Source organism: Bombus vancouverensis, unplaced genomic scaffold (genome assembly GCF_051014615.1).
Source record: "Bombus vancouverensis nearcticus unplaced genomic scaffold, iyBomVanc1_principal scaffold0025, whole genome shotgun sequence".
NCBI lineage: Eukaryota > Metazoa > Arthropoda > Insecta > Hymenoptera > Apidae > Bombus > Bombus vancouverensis.
The window spans coordinates 916904-938005 of record NW_027468916.1 but is presented as its reverse complement, the minus strand read 5'-3'; the positions used below and the strand labels follow the sequence as shown (position 1 = coordinate 938005).

Genomic DNA, 21102 nt, shown 5'->3' with positions numbered 1-21102 from the left:
AATATCTTGGAATAAATATAGAGTATGATTATTTAAAAAATGAAATGAGATTAAGCCAAAAGAAATACATAGAATCATTAGCAAACAAATATAAATTACATAACAGCAAATTGTACTGTACACCTATGGAGACCAACTTAAAAATTGAAAAAGCTGAGATAAATAGAGAGGACATTGGATACAAGAATTTAATTGGCGCATTGCTGTATATTAGTGTAAATACCAGACCCGATATAAGTTATAGTGTGAATTATCTGAGTAGATTTCAAGATTGTTGTAACGAGACACATTTTAAATATGCCTTGCGAATATTGAAATATTTGTACCGGACTAGAGATTTAGGGCTACATTATAAAAGAAATGAAAAATGCGAAACGATAGATTGTTATGTGGACGCTGATTGGGCAGGAGATCATATAGATAGGAAATCGACTTCTGGGTATGTAATTAGATTGTATGGAAATGTAATTGGATGGAAGTCTAAAAAACAAAGGTGTGTGACAAAAGCCTCGACGTATGCAGAGTATGTAGCTCTATCGGAAGCGGTGAGCGAAGTAATGACTATCAGAGAACTAATAAAAATCTTCGATGTAAATGTAGACGATAACCCTGTAAAAATCTATGAGGATAACTCTGGAGTAATGAGTATAGCAAAATACGGAACTTTTACAAAAAATTCTAAACACATCGAAGTTCATTACCACTACGTTCACGGGTACATAAAGGAAAATAAGATAAACATAATAAAAGTAAGTACAGAAGAAAACACTGCGGATATTTTTACGAAGGCACTGTGTAGAGAGAAATTTGAAAGGTTTAGGTCATGGATGAATGTAAAATAAGAGAAATGTAAAGAAAGCGATAAATGTCAAATATTTTGTTAATTCGACAAGTATGTAAATAAAATTAAGTGTACAGTATAAATGTAAGGAGGCGTGTTAGGGAAGTGATACATTTACACTGTACATGAGAGTGTGTGTGTAAGGGTTAGAGGGCGTCAAGGACTCAGTGGAGACAAAAGACTGTTGCCAGATGTTAGAAGAATCCAGGCTAGTCGGTTGGCAACCAGCGTGCGTGCAAGACGTTCTTAGAGAGGAATATAGGTGTATAACTGTTGTATGGGAAATATAGTCAATAATTTGTATTCCCAAATCCTCGAATTTCCTTAACAGAGAGATAACAAAATCCAATTAAACTCAAACAACTGTTTGCACATTGCCTTCATTTTTAAGAAGAAATAATCTTCTAAGGTTAAATTGTTAAATCAGAAAATCCAACAAACGACTTCGGTTAAATATCTTGTACTGCATTTGAATCATAAGTTGGGCTGGAAAACATTAAACACCTAATGGTAATTACAATACTGCCCGAGTAGCCGAGCTAACTGGACGTGCAAAGTAGTGCTTCAGAAAAGTGCGGCAAGTGGGGAAGAGAAAGTTAAGAACGGCTACGCCTATAGCCAAATGGTGGAAACCCGTGTCTTCTATTAAGAAGACTAGCAAACCTACCATGAAAAAAATTACACCAATAAAAATTATAAACAAAGAAAATCGTACTACATATACAAAACAACAGACACATCAAAAACAAGTCAACAAACAAATCAAGGACATGACTGCTCAGCCACAATTGAAGTTGACATGGAAACCAACAAAGAAACAACTCAACAGGACGAAAGATGGAAGGTGGCCAGCTATAACAAAAAAAGAAAAATAACAGGTAATCTAGATACGGAAAAGCAGCGATGGCTGCAAGAATTACCACTAAGAAACTCCTTCAGTTCACTTACGGAAGAAATAGACGACGACCCAGCAACCAAAAACACAACTAAATCAACGAACACTACAAAACCACCACCAATATTTGTCGAGGCCCAGATAATAGACACGCTTATTAATACCAGATCACCAATTTGGATTCAGAAACAAACACTCTACGATAGAGCAAATGCACAGACTTACAAATGAAATAATTCTAACAGTAGAAAACAAACAATACTGCACAACCTTCTTTATGGACATCGAGAAAGCATTTGACAAAATAAACCACGAAAGTCTACTTCAATCAATCAGAAAACAATTCCCGGAGCAGATATACCATTAATTAAATCTTACTTACGCAGCAGAACCTTCCTAGTTAAAATTAAAGACACATACTCTGAAGTTAAAGACATCAAGGCAGGGGTTCCGCAAAGAAGCGTCTTAGGACCAATTCTATACACACTATACACGGCCAACATGCCAACAACTACTAATAGCAAAATACTGACATTTGCGGACGACACAGCTGTACTAGTCAGGCACATTAACCCTGCAACAGCAGTCACATTACTACAAGAACATATTACAAACATAGAAAAGTGGCTTCAAGTTAAACAAATTAAAGCAAACCCCGATAAATGCAACCACATTACATTCATACTGCGAAAACAGATACCACCAAACATTACACTGAACGGCACGCACATAATACAAACAAGGCAAGTCAAATACCTAGGACTCCACTTAGATACACGATTCACATGGAAACAGCATATTAAATCTATAATAGACAAAATACAATTACCAAGGAGACAAATGTATTATCTATAATAGACAAAATACAATTACCAAGGAGACAAATGTATTGGTTAACAAGTTGAAAATCCAAACTAAGCATAGAAAATAAACTAAAAATATACAAAACGATCATTAAACCAATTTGGACTACCACTTTGGGGAACAGCAGCAATGAGCCATATAAGCAAAATAGAGACAATCCAAGCTAAAATTCTTAGATCAATTGTAAACGCCCCATGGTACGTTAGAAACGAGGACATACGGAAAGACCTTGGAATACCAACGGTCAAGGAAGAAATTAGCAGATTCGCAAGAAGGTACAGAGAAAGAATAGCAACGCACCTGAATCGGCTGGCAGCGGAAACGTTCAACACAACCATAGAAAGAAGATTAAAAAGGAAACACCCAGCAGATCTCACAAAGGATATATCTTAACAAACACGAAGATGGTACCCCGCTGGGGGTAGCCACCCACATGTTATATTAGCACGCCGCTATAATATTTTACCAAATGTCCTACTGGACAAATTGTGAATGTGAAATTTTAAATAACAAAAAAAAAAAAAAGACTTTTCCAGTTCTATGATAATCGTATTTGCACTAGTCGATGTCTTCTCTATTGCATAACGACACGTGTAATCCAAACGAAGATTCGTTTCACGCCCCTAACCCTAATTCCAATGTAAACCCGACATACATATCTTCGCGGGATAATCCGTGGAAATTTCATTTGAGCCCCGAATATTCGAAATATTTCTTACGATGATGTAGAAATTTTAAACACGTAAACATGAAAAAGGTAATGAAGAATAGGGAGGTTAATTAATTAATTAATTAATTAATTAATTAATTATTATTATTAATTAATTTCTCATATTGTAAGAGCTGTGAAACAGCGTAATAACTCTGTCAGAGGTTTGTTTCCTAAAAGGCTGATGATCGTGACAACGACACGCGACGTAAATAAATTCGCTAGTTCGCATATTTTCGAGTTTTATTGCGTGCAATTAACTCGGCCTCTCGAAAAGTGGGCACGTGAGTTAATTAATCCCTTAACCTACAACGGGATCGGGACAAACGTAAATATTGCGGGCATAGCCCGTAGTATATAATCGGACCAAACGTAAATGTTACAAGCATAGCCCGTAATACGATGATCGAGCCAAATATAATATATAATAGCATGTCTACGTTTTCGGCCCAAAATTCTCGAACGTAAATCATAGGTTAAGAGGTTAAGGGAATCGCGCGAGAGAAGAAGAAGGCGGTGTCGTTAATTAAAAGGATCGCAGATACGTTTTAGTCTTATTACGAATCTGACTGCCTGCCTTAACGGTCAGCAGGAACAATGCAGGAGTAACAAAAGCATGGTCAGCGTTTTCCTCATAAATCGCCTTTTCTAACTCGCTCATACGGAAACGAGAGAATCAGGGATTATTTATTAGGGGTTACTGCAATTATCGTAATGCTTTGTTTCTTTAAATCAATTTCTTCACAAAAAATTTCTTCACAAAAAATTTCTTCACAATTAACTCACTTGGACTTACAAGTAATGTGTGCGTTTCAGAGCCCGACCTTTTGATCGACCGCGCCATACCTCGAGTAAAAATTCATACTGGCTTCGCATCTAGGTGTTCGTTTTCATTCTCGTCTACCCTCTAGCGCCCCCCGCCCGGAGAACGATGCATGCATCGCGTCGCGTCGTTACCAGCGGCGGCCACGAGGAGGCGGAGCTGCCAGCATATAGCTCGGTCCCAGCTGGTTGGCTTTCCAGCCGATTATCTCTGCACCGTCTCGACACCTATTTTATGGTCATCGCCTGCACCGACAGTTCCAGGTTTCCTCTTCGGCTCACACGTTTTGTATTTTGCACAATTTATCTTTGACGTTGTATAAATGCGTTAAACAATAATTTCAACTTGTCGTAATTGGTAATTTAATAAATTCGACGAAACGAACGCGGCTCGTTAGTTCCTCGAGCATCGATTGTTTCTTAATATCCACTCAAGGAGAATAGAATTCGAAGATCACAAGGGAACATAACAAGTTCATTTTGTCGCATTTTGGACGTTACTTGACGCGTAAGTTGGAATGTCCCGTGTCGTACGTTTGGTTAGGTGAAGATCAAATTACGTTCTTCTCGTGGTCTTCAAATTCTGCCATTCTGAAATGTGATCTTTGCGCGCTTGGAAATTGGCGTTTAAATAAGTAACTAAGCCGTGTTTCCCTTATCGACATCGATATACTATATCGATCATGTTACGGTTACATGCTGTGGTTCGCCTATACGTTATTTCCAGTCGTCTCGATGTTTCTCGCGTGAAGCGCTTCGTTGAACAAGCTCAAAGTTCGGCTGGCGTTTTGCGGGCCCTGCACAACGCCTCGTAACTCAGCCCGCCTGTATTTTACATTTATTATCAGACTGCAGCTGTTACGTAACGAACGGGTCCGCGAGTTCGAGCTCGCGCTCGTGACGTACGTGCTACGAAATATTGTACGTATAAGCGATACCGATGCACCGCTTGATCCTGTTCTCTATTTTTACGGACTGTTCGTGCTGCTTGTGGTCGTGCTACTTTATAGCCCAGTTCGAACTCTAACTATGAGCTTCGGGTCGAGATGAGAATCTCGTTGTAACCTACAGGTTCGAAAAAGACTGATAGGCTTTGATCTACGTGGTGGTTGGGAATTTTCATTTGTTTCGAGTTCGCTTAGCTGATAAATAGTGAAAGTGCATTTCTTCAAAAATAAAGAAGAAAGCGAAGTAGATGGAAACGTGGGTCAAATTTGAAATCACTTCTCGGTTATGTGGAGGTTGATTAAACGTGTTGGTGTATATAGTGATGAGACAAGTTAATATTTGGTGTAGTCAAATGTATTTAAAACTATCGGCAGTACTCTTTTAACGATCTCCTTCTAACGAGTTTAAATTCGACTTCGGTTGACGGTTGCGCATAGCGGCGATATTGTTTTGTCCGGAGTTTGTTTATTATCAAGTTTCGTACATCGAGACGGTATCAATGCCCCGAGGCAAATCAACAACATGAGTTACTCTCGATTCGCATCGTCCTATGACTCATGTGCCGCTACAATATGCAATGGATAAAGTGATAAATAGCTTGCGGATGTTTACGCGTCTCTGAAAATGTTAAAAGATGTAAGATGTTTAACGCGAAGTATTCGTGATAATATTCGCTGTAATTTGAAATATCTGCGTGCAGTCTCGTAGATTTTGAATAAAGATTTATCTTTTATCGAAAAATACATACATGTTTTGGCCTATATATAGCTTTGTACTCTTGTCAACTAAAAAAGAGGTTGAAAAAAAGTGATGTTGACTCTTGGAGTAAAAAATTCATTTAGAAATGCACCAAGAGAAGGAAGATAAATTATTGATGAAACACAGGTTAGTCATTTCCGATCCAAAAGAAAAATGCAACTAAAATAATATGTAGACAGCAATTAAGGCAACATACAGATATGCAAAATGAAAAATAAATGTAGAAAGATACTGTAGTATCGTAGAAATTAAAGATATAAATTTTTCCCCGATTACTTACAATTTATTAATATTGAATTGAATATACAGGCGTTAATTGGACAGAAAACGATGTTTGTTTAACTGAAATTAAATGCGATACTCGTATCTATCTCAAACAACTTTACAGTTATTTGGTAACTCTCGTCACAACGAATCTAACACACTCTCTCTTTCTCTCTCTCACTAGCAACTCTAACAACTCTACAACACTGACAATTCGATCAATTCTCTCAACTCTACTCCTCGATGTCTCGATCAACTCTGACTCTCGCAACACACTCACTTTTCGACTCGCATACTCTGACCTCTCGGTCTAGCCCCTTGAAACACGAAACCGTCCTTCTGATCTAACGTTGTCTATTGTTTTTCTCATGCTTATGTAAGAACTAGGTGACTTTAGTCACATAGGTGCTCTTAAATGTAAACGAACCATCAATCAATTTTTAAATCAAAGAGATTTAAAAATTATAAAGTTTCCCTGTGTTATGTCTAAAATGGAAATAATAAAGTCATTGAAATGATCCATCATTTCAAATTCATATCGCTTTTCTTTACTTCAGAACTGCTATAAACATTTTAAATATCATTTATGTCTGGATTTCCTTGCGAAGTTCTCGAAGAATTCGTCAAATAATGTCATCAACAATATAAATAATCGTAAAACATCTATATTTGTGTTTAAAAAATATGCAAATAAAGAGAAATAGAATAACCGAGACCGGAGAAAAAGAATCAACTTTTTTAGCAATGGCAAGGCACATCCCGTATCTGATACAAGCGGAAGAGAAATCAATTTCTATCATGTCGCACGGTGAACAAGAACGCAAATACGGAATCCTTTGTACTACTCCAAACTCTGTTGAGTCACAGTAATAATAATAATCGGGTGTTGACTTCTGCTCGTTTTTACTTGAAGCCTGCTCGTTACCTCTGACATTTGGAGGATCGTTTTCTGCCGAAACCCGTTCCATCTGACGTTAAAATCAATAAAAGTAATATTACGATAGAGACTTTTATCTCCATTGTCGTCGACTTCCGTCAAGTCTTCGTTTTCTGCTCGATGGATATAATACGGATTCCCAAAAACTTTCTTCATATGAAATTTTATTAATATACATTTATCAAAGATTACACATTTTAAAATGTCATGGTAAGGTATACTTCGATATTACTTTTACTCTCGATAGACGTCGCCGTCGTTGCTGTTGCCACACACGAGACACAACAAATCACGAAATTGACATATTACCGGTAATCTCCTCGCGTCGCAGTTCGAACATTTCACAAATAAGTTGAAGAATTGAACTTTAGATATAGTGGTAAAATTTATTATATATTTTTTTTAATAACGTTTATTTAAACCAAGATACATTTTAATACATTTGGGTATTCACAATAAACCATGAATTTTGATAAGATGTGTTAGACAGAAGTACCGATACGCGACGATACGACATAGCCATACTATGTTATGTGTCGCCGTTTTACATTTTTTGTGTTTTAATCTATTCGTTGGATTTAAGCCGTTGGGGAGTGGAGCTTTTATGTGATTTTGTTGTTGGTTGTTTTTTTCTGTCCTGAAAACTTGGTCGCAAAACAGCACGCTTCGGTAGTCTACTTTTTGGGTGCTGTGTAACTTTGGGGAGGGGCGGGATGAGAAGAGGGAGAGGGAGGGGGAGGGGGATGTTAAATAGGTTTATTTACAAAATTTACAATATTTACAATGTTTGCACCTGTGTTATACGGGGGCAGAATTGAGTTCTGATATGGTATGAGTGCCCCTTTGTTTGCTTTTTCTCCTAGTTGGAATTTTTTGCAGTATTCTCTTTCAATTGGGCCGATTTCACTTGACATGGGTCTAAACAGTATGGTTTCGCATTTGCTTGTATTGATTTTTAGTTTCCATGCGTGGTAGTAAGAGATTTAGTAAGTCACTGTTGTAAATACTGAAAAGTAACGGGGAATTTACTGTACCTTGTTGTAGACTGTTTTTTATGGAGAATTCTTTGCTTGATGTGTGTGAACCTTCGGTCATTACGAATGTTCTGCTTGTAATCATGTTCCAGACTATTTTAATTAGGTATTTAGGAAAGTTTTTCTTGATCAATTTGTATATGAGACCTGGGATCCAGACTGTGTCGAAAGCTTCTTCGAGGTCTATTAAGCAGGCGGCTACTCGTTGCTTTGCGTTTAGAGCCCAGCAGATGTCCGACGTAAGTTTGTTTATTGCGTGAATTGTGGAGTGTTTGTGCCGGAAGCCAAATTGATTTTCTGGGATTATGTCATTTTTTGTGCAGAAGGAGGTTAGGGTGTTGTTTATGATTATTTTAAATACTTTGCTTATGTTGGGGAGGAGACTTATGGGTCGTAGGTTTGCGGGCGATGAGCCATCTTTATCTTTTTTTGTAATAGCTATCAATTTGGCTTTTTTCCATTTTCTGGGGAAATATGTGTTGTTTAGTGCATTGTTGAAGAATACTGTGTAGTACCATCTTATTTTGTTCGGCAGGCGCTTGAGTAAAATGTTTGGGATGCCGTCGAAGCCGGAGGATTTTTTGTTGTTTAGTTTGGAGAAGATTGTGTTTAGTTGAATGTAATTTGTGAAGTAGTTTATTTCTGGATCTGGTTGTTTGGGGTTGTCTGCGGTGTTTTCGTTTGAGAATGTGCGGACTGTTTTGTTTAGCGTTTTGACTTGTTCCATTTCATTTTTGAGTTTGTTTGTTTCGGCGATGATAATTCTGTTTAGTTGTTCTCGGCCCATAGGTTCGTTTTGTGTGTATATTTTGGAAAAGTGGGTGCCGATAATGTCTAGCTTTTCTGTTGTTTTAGTTATGATGGAGTTACCCTCGGTGTCTTTGATGGCGTTGTGTATCGCTATACCTGCTTCTTGGATGAGGGAGGCTTTTTCTGGGGGCAATTTGAGAGGTGGGATGGGGTTTTGTCCTTTTGGTCTGAAGATTTGATTTATTTGTGGGAACATTTTTTTTAGATGTTTATGGTGATTTAATTTAATTTGATTTGATTTAATTTGAATTTAATAGGAAGGGAAAATTTAAATGATATGATTGTATTTAAGATATTGATTTAAGATTTCCGGTTAAGTTCTATTTCTAAAGTTTAAAAAATTCTTTTTTATCGAAACTTTCGATTTACACGGTAGTTGCTGCCACCAGAAATAGTCTAAGGACTATTTCGATTAGAGAAATTTCTTTAGATGGTTTATTAATGAATTAATTGCTCCCAGCTTCGTGACATCGTCACTTCCAGTGCCTGACCGCACTGAACTCCATCCCATAGCCGCACCTGGGCTCATATAATTCTACGATCCTCTGGGATCGGGGTACTCACATCGCCATGGTCACTGTTCTCGTCATCACAACAGACATCCAACTCCGCAGGAATGCAACTATCCGGCATTTTCCTTAACCTGTCATGACTGTACTTGTATGACCTTTTCCCATCCAGTGTTTTCAAGGTATATCGGTCTCCTTCCAGGACCTCCGATATCACAAACGGACCCCTGAATTTTGGATCCAATTTTGTCTGGTTCCTTTCTTCATTTTGGCGTAGTACCAAATCACCGGGATTAAACCTAACTACTTTAGCTTTGGTTTTATCGAATCTCTCTTTGTCATACCTAGCACTAGTTTCCATCTCTTTTATTGCCTGTTGTCTTACACTGGAGATATCTATTTCTTTTTCCTCGATGTTATCAGGTAGTAATAAGTCATACGGTCTTGCTGCTCTACCAATCAATAACTCTAAAGGACTCGATTTGGTTACGCGGTTGATGGTGCAATTCAAAGCCAATTGCATCTCCCCGATCGCGTCTTGCCATGAGCGCCCGGTCGTTTCCACCGTTGTGAACATATTTTTTAACGTGCTCATAACACGTTCTACTTGCCCATTGGCCCTACTTGCACCGGTCGCGATCAAATGAACTTTGATTTGTTTGCTTGCACAGAATTCTTGAAATTCCCGGCCTGTGAAACATCTACCCTGATCTGCTATTATCCGACAGGGACTACCGAACAAAAACACGGCGGACTTAAGTGCCTTGATAACGCTAAGCGAATCCAATTTGCGTGTGTGATGTAAGTGCACGAATTTCGTAAAGGCATCGATCAAGACGACGACATACTCTTTCGAGTCATTCTTGCCACTCAGCTTGCCCGTTATGTCCATGTGCACCGTATGCCACGGTATGCCGGTCTTAGGTATAGGATGCAGTTCAGCCTGTATTTTACCTGAACTAGCCTTCGAAACTCTACAAGCATGGCAGTTCTCGACAAATTTGCGAACATACTTCGCCATTCCCTCGAACCAATAATACTCATAGAGCTTCTCGAGCGTTTTATCCCATCCTAAGTGCATAATTGACTGATGCACATGGTTGATGACGGACCATCTAAAACCTCTCGGAACAATGGGTAAGCAAAGGGTTCTGCCCTTTCGTTGTATTTTACGGTAAAGTGTACCGGATCGCAGTTCGTAGGTATTCGCGATATCTTCCGCGAGCTCTTCGTTCTGTAATTTATTAACGATTTCGGAGATTTGCGGATCGCGACGTTGTTCCGCTAATAGCCAATCTTCGGAGATCTCGGCCAGATTAATCTCTTTCTCTGCGACCTTGTCTATCATACGGCGATTCAAGTCTACGGGGTTTCGCGAAAAGAAATCCACGTGGGCCATTCGTTTACCCTCTTGATACATGATGTCAAAATCTAATGTTTGCAAATAAGCCCACCACCTATAAACCCGGTCGTTTAAGTTTACTTTGTTGCTGGAGGCTTTCAAAGAATTACAGTCGGTAACTACTAAAAATTTCCGTCCATGTAAGTAGTGTCGGAAATGCTTGACGGCGCTTACTACTGCTAGTGTCTCCAGTTCGTACGAATGATACCTAGATTCCGCGGGACTGGTCCTTTTACTATAATATTCGATGACTCTGTTTTCCTTTTCGACTCTATGCATTAAAATAGTTCCATACCCCTCCGAACTAGCGTCGGTATGTAGCTCTATGGGACGATTGGGATCAAATATCATTAACACCGGCGCGTCGGTCAGAACGGAAATCATCCGTTGTCCCATCTTTTCGTGCCTGTCCGTCCAAGTTATGCGCTTGTTACTAGAAGTGAGTGCGTACAAGGGTTTCATCACTTGTGAAAATTTAGGAATAAATTTTCGGAAGTAAGAGGCCAAACGTATAAACTGCCTAAGCTGTGTGACGGTCGACGGTGCAGGTAAAGAATTCAAAGCTTGTATTTTTCCCGGGTTTGGACGAACTTCTCCGTTACGAATTACATATCCCAAATAAAGTACCGACGTCTTCAGAAAAGAACATTTAGCGAAATTGAAAGAAAATCCGGCGTTTACGAGAGTGTTTAGTACAGTGTGCAACCTTTCTAGAGCTTGATCTATTGAGTCGGCGATTATTAGAACGTCGTCCAAATAAACAACGACATACGAATAAGCGAGGTCGCCTAAGGCCTTGAAAATGGCTCTCTGGAAAACGGCTGGTGCATTTTTCAACCCAAACGGCATCGTCACGTATTCGTATTGACCGTCGGGGGTAACGAACGCAGTATATTCCGTCGAGTTAGGATGAATGAGAATCTGGTGAAATCCGCTAGCCATGTCCAGGCTAATGAAGTATCTCGCACTCTGCAATCTCGCGATTTGGTCAGCAATAAGGGGTAAGGGATACCGATCCGCGACCGTATTTTTATTCAGCGCTCGAAAGTCTACACACAATCTGTCTGAGCCGTTCTTCACGAGTATCATAGGGCTCGCGAACGGCGAATTACTAGGTTTTACAATTTGTGCTTTAATTAATTCGTCTATTCTCTCGCGTACTATTCTTCGCTCTTCCTCGCTAAGCCTGTAAGGGCTTCTCTGCACGGTGACGTTGGGATCAATTAGCCCTATTTCCAACTGGCCCGTACTGACGCGAGTACGCGGGAAACCCGTAATGAATGATTCTTTAAATTTTTCGAGAACAGAGATTAATCGATCTTTATCGTTACCGATCACATCAGTGTCAACCTCGTTAATGTTGACCGCATCTTCCGCGACTTTACCACAAGCGTTAACGACCTTTGTTTTACAAATAACGAGGCTATTTTGCGTGATATTTACGTCGAATCCCTGGCTCAAAATCTCGCGACCAATCATGATGTCGTATTTTAGGTAATCGTCAGCAAGGACATGAAAAACTATCTCCAATGTAAGACCGTTAATACAAACAGTGGACAAAATCTGAAGTGTACTCTTAATACAAGTATTCCCGATCCCCCGCATCACTACCACATCGGTTATTCTTTTACCCGAAAATTTCGAGGCTAGGGACTCTTTGATTAACGAACACTCGGCCCCAGAATCAAAGTAAAATGGATACGACTCACCCAGATGGCTTAATCTACCAGCCGGAGCTTCCACTACACAGGAGTCGATCCGGCGTTCGTCAATGGAATCGTAGTTTCTTTTCCGCGATGATGGGCAATTAGGCGCGATATGTCCCTCCTCGTGGCATTTGAAGCAGGTCACCTTCGACGATGCGGCTGGTCGTTTTTCCTTCGGGTTTCGTATATCCTGCTCCTTCCCCGTTTGTGTTTGCAGGCGACACTCCGTTCTCCTATGTCCGTGAGCACCACAGCGGTAGCACTTAATCCGAGGAACTGATAGCCTACTTCGTTTAGCTTCAGGTTCCGTTAGTGAATTTCTTGGCGAAAGTGTCGGCTGATCGTTGTAAGGGAGAATCCTCATTTCATCATGAAATTCATCCTCCGTCCTGATATTATTCGCGAGCGTTAGTCGCCGAAAGCGTCGATCTTGTGAACTCAGTATATAAAGGGCGAGGGCATTGATCACTTCGGGCATCATTAGATCTTGCAACTTCATCTGCAGCATGGAGCGGAGGCGACTACCGTACGCTCCCGGGGATTCAGTCTCCGACGGTCGTTCTCTGGATATCCTTATTAACGCCGAAGCGGCTGTCTCTCTGCCACCAAAACGCGAAAGAAATTGTTCCTTAAACGTTGGCCAGGTAAGCTTTCCACCGCGCACCATTTGTGAAAGCCAATGCGCAGCAGAACCCCTTAGGGCGCGATTTAGAGCGGAAAGTAACGCACTATCTTGCATCGGGTGGTCTTTTAAAATCAGATCAGCATGAGAGCACCACGCGGATGGATCGGCGCCCGCGCCTTCGGGGTCAAAACGTGGTAACGTTGCATCCTTAGATTCCGTACTCGGTCTTTGCTCCCCCTGTTTCTGCGCTAGCGTCTGAATTAACTCGCGCATAAGGACCATTTGCTCCTGTAGCACTTTAAACGGTTCTAATCCCACTTCTGATGTCGGATCACGATTCGAATTTTGGGCGCGCGACGACTCTTCATGTGGACTAGCCATCGTTTCACAAAGCCGAGATTTTATTTACACGTATATACAGGTCTATCACTAAGCTTAACAAATAATAGGTACAACTAGTAATAAGTCTAACAAACACTAAGCCTAATGAATAATACGATCTACGAATAATTAAATTAAATAATACTATTAGCAATGTTTGAGTTCAAACGAATCCACGGTCACCGGGATAACTCCTTACTAAGCGAAACTAACTTAGACGCAAATGCGATCGTCGAAAATGCTCGATGTATCACTCTCCAAGGCAATCGCAAGAATGCCAGCCTCGTGGAGATTTTTCTCCCTGTACGATTGCATTTTGTTTTCTATACCCGTTTGGAAGCATCGAGAAGGTTCCAAACGCCGTTGCTAGGCACACTCGTTGGAAGCATCGAGAAAGTTCCAAACGCCGTTGCTAGGCAGTTTCTGCCTGGAGTTTTGATTACTAATACAATGTATGTCCCATTGCATCGGCACCTCCGAGGCAACATCACACGTGGCTAGGCCCGCTCTCGAGGCCGCATGCCGCCACAACCACATTTCTCGGAAAACACATACAACCACTCCAGACCTCCGTTAGATAAAACATCCATCCCGTGACCGTGGCTACGTTCAGCGACCGATTGTCACCTCGAACCCAATCTCGCTTATTACAAATCTTAAGCAATTACAACTATAATAAAATCTAGGCTAAGGTACTAGAGGATGTTCCCAAAATTTCCAAGGAAAGGCTTCGGCTTTCCTTTCATCTCCGACATGTATATATACAGACATGCATGTTTCGTAATGTAGTTCTTATTTTATAATTCTTTACCGGAATGTAGGCTAGTTTCAAGTATGTATCTGTTTAATAGAATGCGCACACATATATGTCGGAGATGAAAGAACACCGGAGTCTGTAATTGAACAATTGTAGTTATTCAATCCGATTGTAATTGTTCGAGAGTTGTGATAATGAGCTTGGGCTCGAGGCGACAGTCAGTCGCCGAACGTAGCCGCGGTCGCGGGATTTGCCTAGCAAAGGTATGGAGTAATTCTATAGCTCTCCTTAAAGGAAATATTCGTGGCGACACGCGACAGTAAACATTCCAACGGTTTCTGTCCCGTGGCTCGCCACACGCAGACCCTATTCTTCGAGTAAGATGATTGCCAGATGTCGATGCGTCTCCGCAGTACATGTTCGGCTAGCTCGAGGGCCCGTTATAAATCTTAAGGTTTAGTTAACTAAAGTCCTTCAAACAGACAAACAGTCTTTGTCCCAACTACGGGAAGATAGGGGAGACATATTTTCAACGAGCGCGGTCTCCCACTAGCAACTTTCCCTCGAGGGCGGCTAGCATATTTTTCTAACCACCGATATGGAGATTGACCAATTAGCAGCAACGTCAATTTCCCTTACTTTCTGAACGAAGGCTTTTCTCGACGAATCCGATGATCTCGTATCCTTAGACACACCCCATTATAGTTTTCCTCTGTGGCATCATCGGGACGGGAAAGGCATTCTCGTTCGCGATCTCACTGATGAAAGGAGTAACCCTTTACGACCAGTGAATATCACGCATCCGACTTAGATTTTGTGAGTACGTTCATCTATCATCCCGTCGACCGCGGATTCGTTATTGAACCTAGGATCATTGTCATTAGTTTCTCGAGTGCCTAACTACCACGGTTACTTGTCCGGCTCTATAATAATTGTATTTGCACTAGTCAATGTCTTCTCTATTGCACAACGACAACGTGTAACCCAAACGAAGATTCGTTTCACGCCCCTAACCCTAATTCTAATGTTCTCTCCGACATATATATATGTTTCTGACAATGTAACTTTTATTTCTTTAATAATACAATATTGTATGTTTTATGTATTCGTTTGATTATTAAGTCTTAACTTCGTATATACTTATACTTCATAAATTGTGTTACGTCGCGTAACACTCTACCTAGCCGAGGCCACACACCGCGGGCAATGTGGCAACCAGATGTCTTCGGATACTCGCAGCGTATCCTCCATAGTTTCAAGGACCTTCCATAAATCTCATAGATTTCCTAGGAAAGGTCCTTCAAACAAAACAAACATCTGGTTCGGAAGAATTTCCAAAGACTATTGTCTACCACGGCTTAACTAAGGAAAGTTGGTTTTTCGCACGTACGCTGCAACTGTCCTCCCACTAACCACTTTCTCTCGAGGGCGGTTAAGACCCTTCGTTTAACCAACTAGAAACGAAGCCTATTCCCTCACTCTCCTAAATAACATCGGCACAAACAAATCCGATGGTCCCGTGCGCTAGACACACCCATCCTTAGCTTTCCTCCGACACATCATCGTCTCCCAGTACAGTACTGATTTTACATCCTTCGAACGGTCAACATCCTTCCACCGGGTATACACACCCGCAGATCAGTCACTCGCTCATCTCGTACATACGCATCAGCGTAACTGTCTTCGTTATAAGTTGTTGGAATAAACGGTGAAATATAACTTACTACTGTGTCATATTCATTTAACCACCTCTGTTATCTTAATCGAAACAGAGGAACGACTACTTCGCGGCGTCGATTCACCGAATCGTAGCGAGAATTTACGCCTCTCGCTGACGCGTTTTCCTCGCGACCGCGTCTCTCCGCGAACGGTCGTAACAAATCGATAATATTGTATTTGTTGCATAGTATTATAAGCATTAACTCTAGTATTTACTAGTTCATTACATGTCTAGCATATATGTTTATATTTATATGTAACTCTCCAAGTTGATTGATTAAAATATATTTATATATACATGTATATCTGGTGTTTCAATTATTTCCCCTTTTGTAGTTATTCTTATTTCCCGGTTTATTTGTTTGGTTCGTAACTCGTTCAATCCGTTAGCTGGTTTCATTTATTATTTTTTTTATACTGATCGGATTTATTAGTTGCCCTCGCCTTGTTAATCCTTCCTTTAGTTTCGTAGCGCCGTGTGTTCGTTTGTGCATTCAAATCTTTATTCGCGCGTTTTGCATGGGATAGTTTTCTTGTTCTCGTTACGGCGCGTGCGGAGCGCGGGACGTGACATCCCCGCCCTTGGAGTTCAAATTTCCAAAGGAAATTTGACTGATGGTATCTCTGAGTTCGCTCAAGGCGGACGTAGATGTCGTTGGTAGTTGAGTGACTACCGGTGTTATCGATATCCCTTGAGGTTGTGCTGTTTGATCATCGATATTTCGTTTTCTTTTGAGGTATAGTAGCAGGTGGGTAACCGAGCCGCATATTGCTGCTAATAGGGCGATTCCACATCCGTAAGTTTCACGTAATTGGTATCCATGTATGGCTATATCTATTATCGTCTTGATTAGTTTAAATATTACAAGTATTCCAAATATTGCTGCACTGACGGTTCCAAATTCCATGAAACCAATCCATAAGCTTGATATGGTATTTTTTGCTATTGTCGTTAATGTGTTTTCGTCCATCATTCCCAGAATGTTTACTGTTCCAGGGACGATTGTTTTTCCTGTTGCTCCTCTGGCCAATGTGTTCAAAACTGCAGATTTTTCTGCCGGGAACATGACGTGGTCCCGAAGTGCATCAAGGTCCTTTTGGGTGTATATTCCGCTCGTGGCCAACGACGATGGTGCTGAATATTACATACATATATATATACAATATATATATACAATATATATACAATACATATACAATATACAATATTACATATATATATACAATAATACATCCGGGCGGAGTTCCTGTGGTGCAATTGTTTCCATGGGTTTTGGTACGAATTTGTGCCAGAGTCCGTCGATATTGTATAGTGTAGGTAATACCGCGCTACATTCTCTGTGGATTCCGTGTTGCGTTAGAATGTGTGTTTTTGGCGTTAAAAATGCGGTGCGATTCCCTTGCCAAACGGGTAGCTCCGAGTAACATTCTGTTGTATGTCGTACCTTTACTTGTACCGGAATGCATTTGACTATGTGGACTGCTTCTCCTGCGATCAGGGCCATGTGTCCTGGGGTTTTCGTTATGGTATATGCAAATTCATCGGGCAGTAAGATCGCTAAGCTTAAAGCATTCTCTATTAGTTTCTTCTGCGTGGTACATCTTTGTGTCAATATATCATGGTACAATGTTGTCATTTGTCGTTTAATATGTTTCTCTACGTAAATGAATTTTGAGTTGACGTATGCGAATATGTCCAAGTTTTCGACTGCTGTCTTTCTTTTGGAGATGAACGTATTTCCTCTTGTTGTTTCTAACAGGAACAATTTGGGATGTTCGGTGGATAGTAGGGTATATCCACACAGTGGCTGTTCTCCGGTTTTAGTCAGTGCAAATGTTACTTCCTGCGTTGTTAGTGCGTAAACTGGTTGTGCTGATTCTCTGTTGGTTTTTATTTCTTGGATCTTTGTAGCAATTCCTTCATATAGCACATCGTACTGATCAAATTTGCATGGTGAGGGTGGTTGTGGTTGCCAATAAGTGTATCCGTCTTCAGCGTCTAGACAGTTTCCTTCGCTAAAGGTACATACCGTTCCTGATTTCAGTAGAATTTTGTTCTCCTCGATCCGTACTGGCACGACTGCTGATTTTAAACTTATCCTCACTGTTGCTTGTACGACGACCTTTTCCCAGCTCCCGTATGGCTCTACATACTGTGTTCCCTGGCAGCTGCCGTCGTCTGTTAGCTTGCCGGCTAGGACAAGCGACCTTGTTTCTGTTGCATTATCCTTTAGGCCAACTATAAGGTTTTGTGGTCCGAGTGAAAACGTGCCGTCTTGGTGCATCCTTGCGCATTGTTGGGCGGTTGTTTCATGGAGGTATTCGGCGAATCCGTTATGCACTGCCGACGTGTGAGAGTGCATGCCACAGTAATATACAATTCGAGTTATTTGCACCTTGCATTGCCTTACGTTGGTAAATTCAAATTCTGAGAGTTGAAGTAATTGTATATAAATATCTTGGGTTTCAGTCAATGTAGGCTGTATGCTGCAGTCCCCGATGGAGTTTAGAGAGATAGTGGTAACATTGAGGTGGTTGCCATTGCAGTCATATCCTACCAAGCCGTGTGTTATTTTGATGAGGGTGAGTACGATGGCTAGGCAGTTCATCTTCCTATCAACAATTTATTAAATCGTTTCTTACTCTCGGGTTTATTAGAAATAAGAATAACTTTTTATTATTATTATTAATATATAAAAAAAAGTTTATATGTTTTTTTGTGTGTTGTTTTTTTTTTATTATTATTATTTTTTTTTATTACAATTATAGCTTGTCTTTGAATATATATATATATATATATATATATATATATATATATATATATATATATATATATATGTGCATGCAATGGTAAATATGACGACTTATTTTACGAGTCACTTAGATTATCAATAGATATCGCCTACTTTACAACATGCGTGTATGTATATATTGTTAAACATTAGGTGAAAGTTATATGCATAGTTATAAATGTCATTTGTTTACAGGTGGATAGCAAAAGTATTTGGTTTCGTGAGTGGCGTACAGGTGCTTTACAGTTCTACGGTACGGATTGCTATTCCTTGGACTAAAAAAAAAAATTCTTTCGATGTCTGTCAGATTTTTGTAAACGAACATGCATGGAAGGATTTTCTGCAGAGATTCAAAATGCTCTCTGGATTCCTCGTGAAACGTCTGGACAACATCTACATGTTCTTCCATCCGTCGTTCAGAGAATGGTTGATGAATTCGCCATCAGTTCTATACACACATACAAAAATAATTAATATATATATTATATATTTTTTTTTCTTTTTTTTTTTTTATATATATATGTTTCATTCGGACCTGTTCCTTGTATGAATACTGTATCTCTGTATATAATATAATATATATAATATGTTATGATTATGTTAGTTGTTATTTATTATATGTATTTTCCTTAACTCTCTCCCCTTTTTTTTGTTGTTGTTTTTTTTTTTTTTATTAGTACCTAACATAACTATTATGATGCTGTATTACATTCTATTGGCTATTATTTGTATTTGAGCGCGACGAATTTTTCAACATGGCCGCTCGCGTGTATCTTTGGTATGGCGTTGGTTTAATGTCAACAGTAGCGTGTCGTTGAAATAGTTAATTAATTGTTAATCACTATAATTTTACTTAGTAATGTTTTTGTAATATTGTTTTGTGTTTCATGATATTGTGTGTGTCAATACCGTGTGCTACCTTAATGTGATAGCATGGATTGTATTGTTATCGAATTTCGATAGTCATTGTTTTGATTATACGTGACTTGCATTTATATAAGTCTTGTTTAATTTAGTTAATGTTTTTTGTGTATTGTGTTACCAGATATTTTGTGTAGCGTAACTTTATTCTTTTGCACCGAGTTCAGTCATGTTGTTAATATTTAGTTAGTCTATCTTGATTAATTTCTAACCTACTTCTGTGTTTATTGACCTTTCTCATTCTTTTCTATTAATTTATTATTGCTTGTACTTGCTATTTGCTATTATTTTGTGTATGATATGAATTAGTTTCTTTATTAGTGATTAAAATCTATTTGTTAGATTAACATTGTCTGTAATTCTTGAGATTCTACTCTTTCGATGCTGCATCACTTACCTAGATCATTCCCACAACATCATCCGATTCTTCGATAAGCCTTGGATACTTACTACGGTTGTCTTCAATCGTCTTATATCTGTGGCTATAAAGGTACTGTTTAATTCATTTAATTTAATATGTGTATAATGCATTGTGTGTGCGACCGCTATTGTGCATTACAAAATCCACTTCTACATGTTAGATATAATAATATAACAATGCTACGTAGATTAATACATAATAAAATATCCTTTTACTTTCAATTAATCTATCTTAATTATTTTCTAACCACTTTCTATATTTATCAGCTATTTTATTTCTTCTTGTTAATCTGCGAAATCCATGCATGTACACTTCCTTGTATGGTGATTGATTGTTCACGAGGTAAGTTGCACTTTCACTGTTTTCGTTATTCGTTGAACTAGCTCGTTTCCCATTCAAACAGTAATTGGAGCACTTGTAATAAGCTTCTTTTCTTTTGAGGTTTCCGCCATCTGTGTTGTTCGATGAACAGTGCAATGCTTCCACAGTATTGTTATAACATTTAGTACTGTTGTATTTTGCATTAAGGCAATTGAAGTTAATTAGTTCATTTATTTTTCAGCTGGCTGTTGTACATGGTGTTTCGCAAACAGAGATCCATAACCTATTTTGCACGTAAACCTTCTCGTATGATGATTACTTGTTCACAAGGTAACTTTCACTTTCACTCTTTTAATTTTATTGAATCAACACGTTGTATATTCAAACAATAATTGGAGTACACATGATAATTTTCCTTTTTTTTTCTTTTTTAGGTTTTCCCTATCTGTATTATTCCACGAACAGTGTCACACTTCCTTTTGATTTATCCACAATATAGTTATAACACTTAGTAACCTCGTATTTTGCACTGAGACAATTGAGACTAATTTATTCATTTATTTTAGGTAGCTGTCGTACATTATGTTCCACGAACAACGATCCATAACCTATACTTGCACGTACACTTTCTTGTATGTTGATCACTTGTTCACAAGGTAACTTTC

At 39.3% G+C, this 21102-nt stretch overlaps 2 protein-coding genes and 1 long non-coding RNA gene across 3 annotated transcripts in view; 1 reads left to right on the top strand and 2 right to left on the bottom strand.

Moving 5' to 3' along the window:
• Positions 1-21102, top strand: part of LOC143304175 (uncharacterized) — a 112086-nt gene that overhangs the window by 76379 nt on the left and 14605 nt on the right. Inside the window, exons 3-7 of the mRNA XM_076626544.1 lie at positions 18453-18565; positions 18970-19880; positions 20063-20185; positions 20679-20767; positions 21004-21093. Coding sequence (XP_076482659.1) covers positions 18453-18565; positions 18970-19053 — 197 coding nt within the window. The 3' untranslated portion in view covers positions 19054-19880; positions 20063-20185; positions 20679-20767; positions 21004-21093. The remainder of the gene's footprint in view (positions 1-18452; positions 18566-18969; positions 19881-20062; positions 20186-20678; positions 20768-21003; positions 21094-21102) is intronic.
• On the bottom strand, positions 752-6451 carry LOC143304177 (uncharacterized). Its single transcript, XR_013060879.1, has 3 exons — positions 6119-6451; positions 5828-5997; positions 752-5697 (listed from the first exon to the last, which is right to left on the bottom strand). It is a non-coding gene; the product is annotated as an uncharacterized LOC143304177 (long non-coding RNA).
• On the bottom strand, positions 6944-14616 carry LOC143304173 (uncharacterized). Its single transcript, XM_076626539.1, has 2 exons — positions 11031-14616; positions 6944-7152 (listed from the first exon to the last, which is right to left on the bottom strand). The coding sequence occupies exons 1-2, from the start codon at positions 13504-13506 to the stop codon at positions 6944-6946; spliced, it is 2685 nt and encodes an 894-aa protein (XP_076482654.1). The 5' UTR covers positions 13507-14616.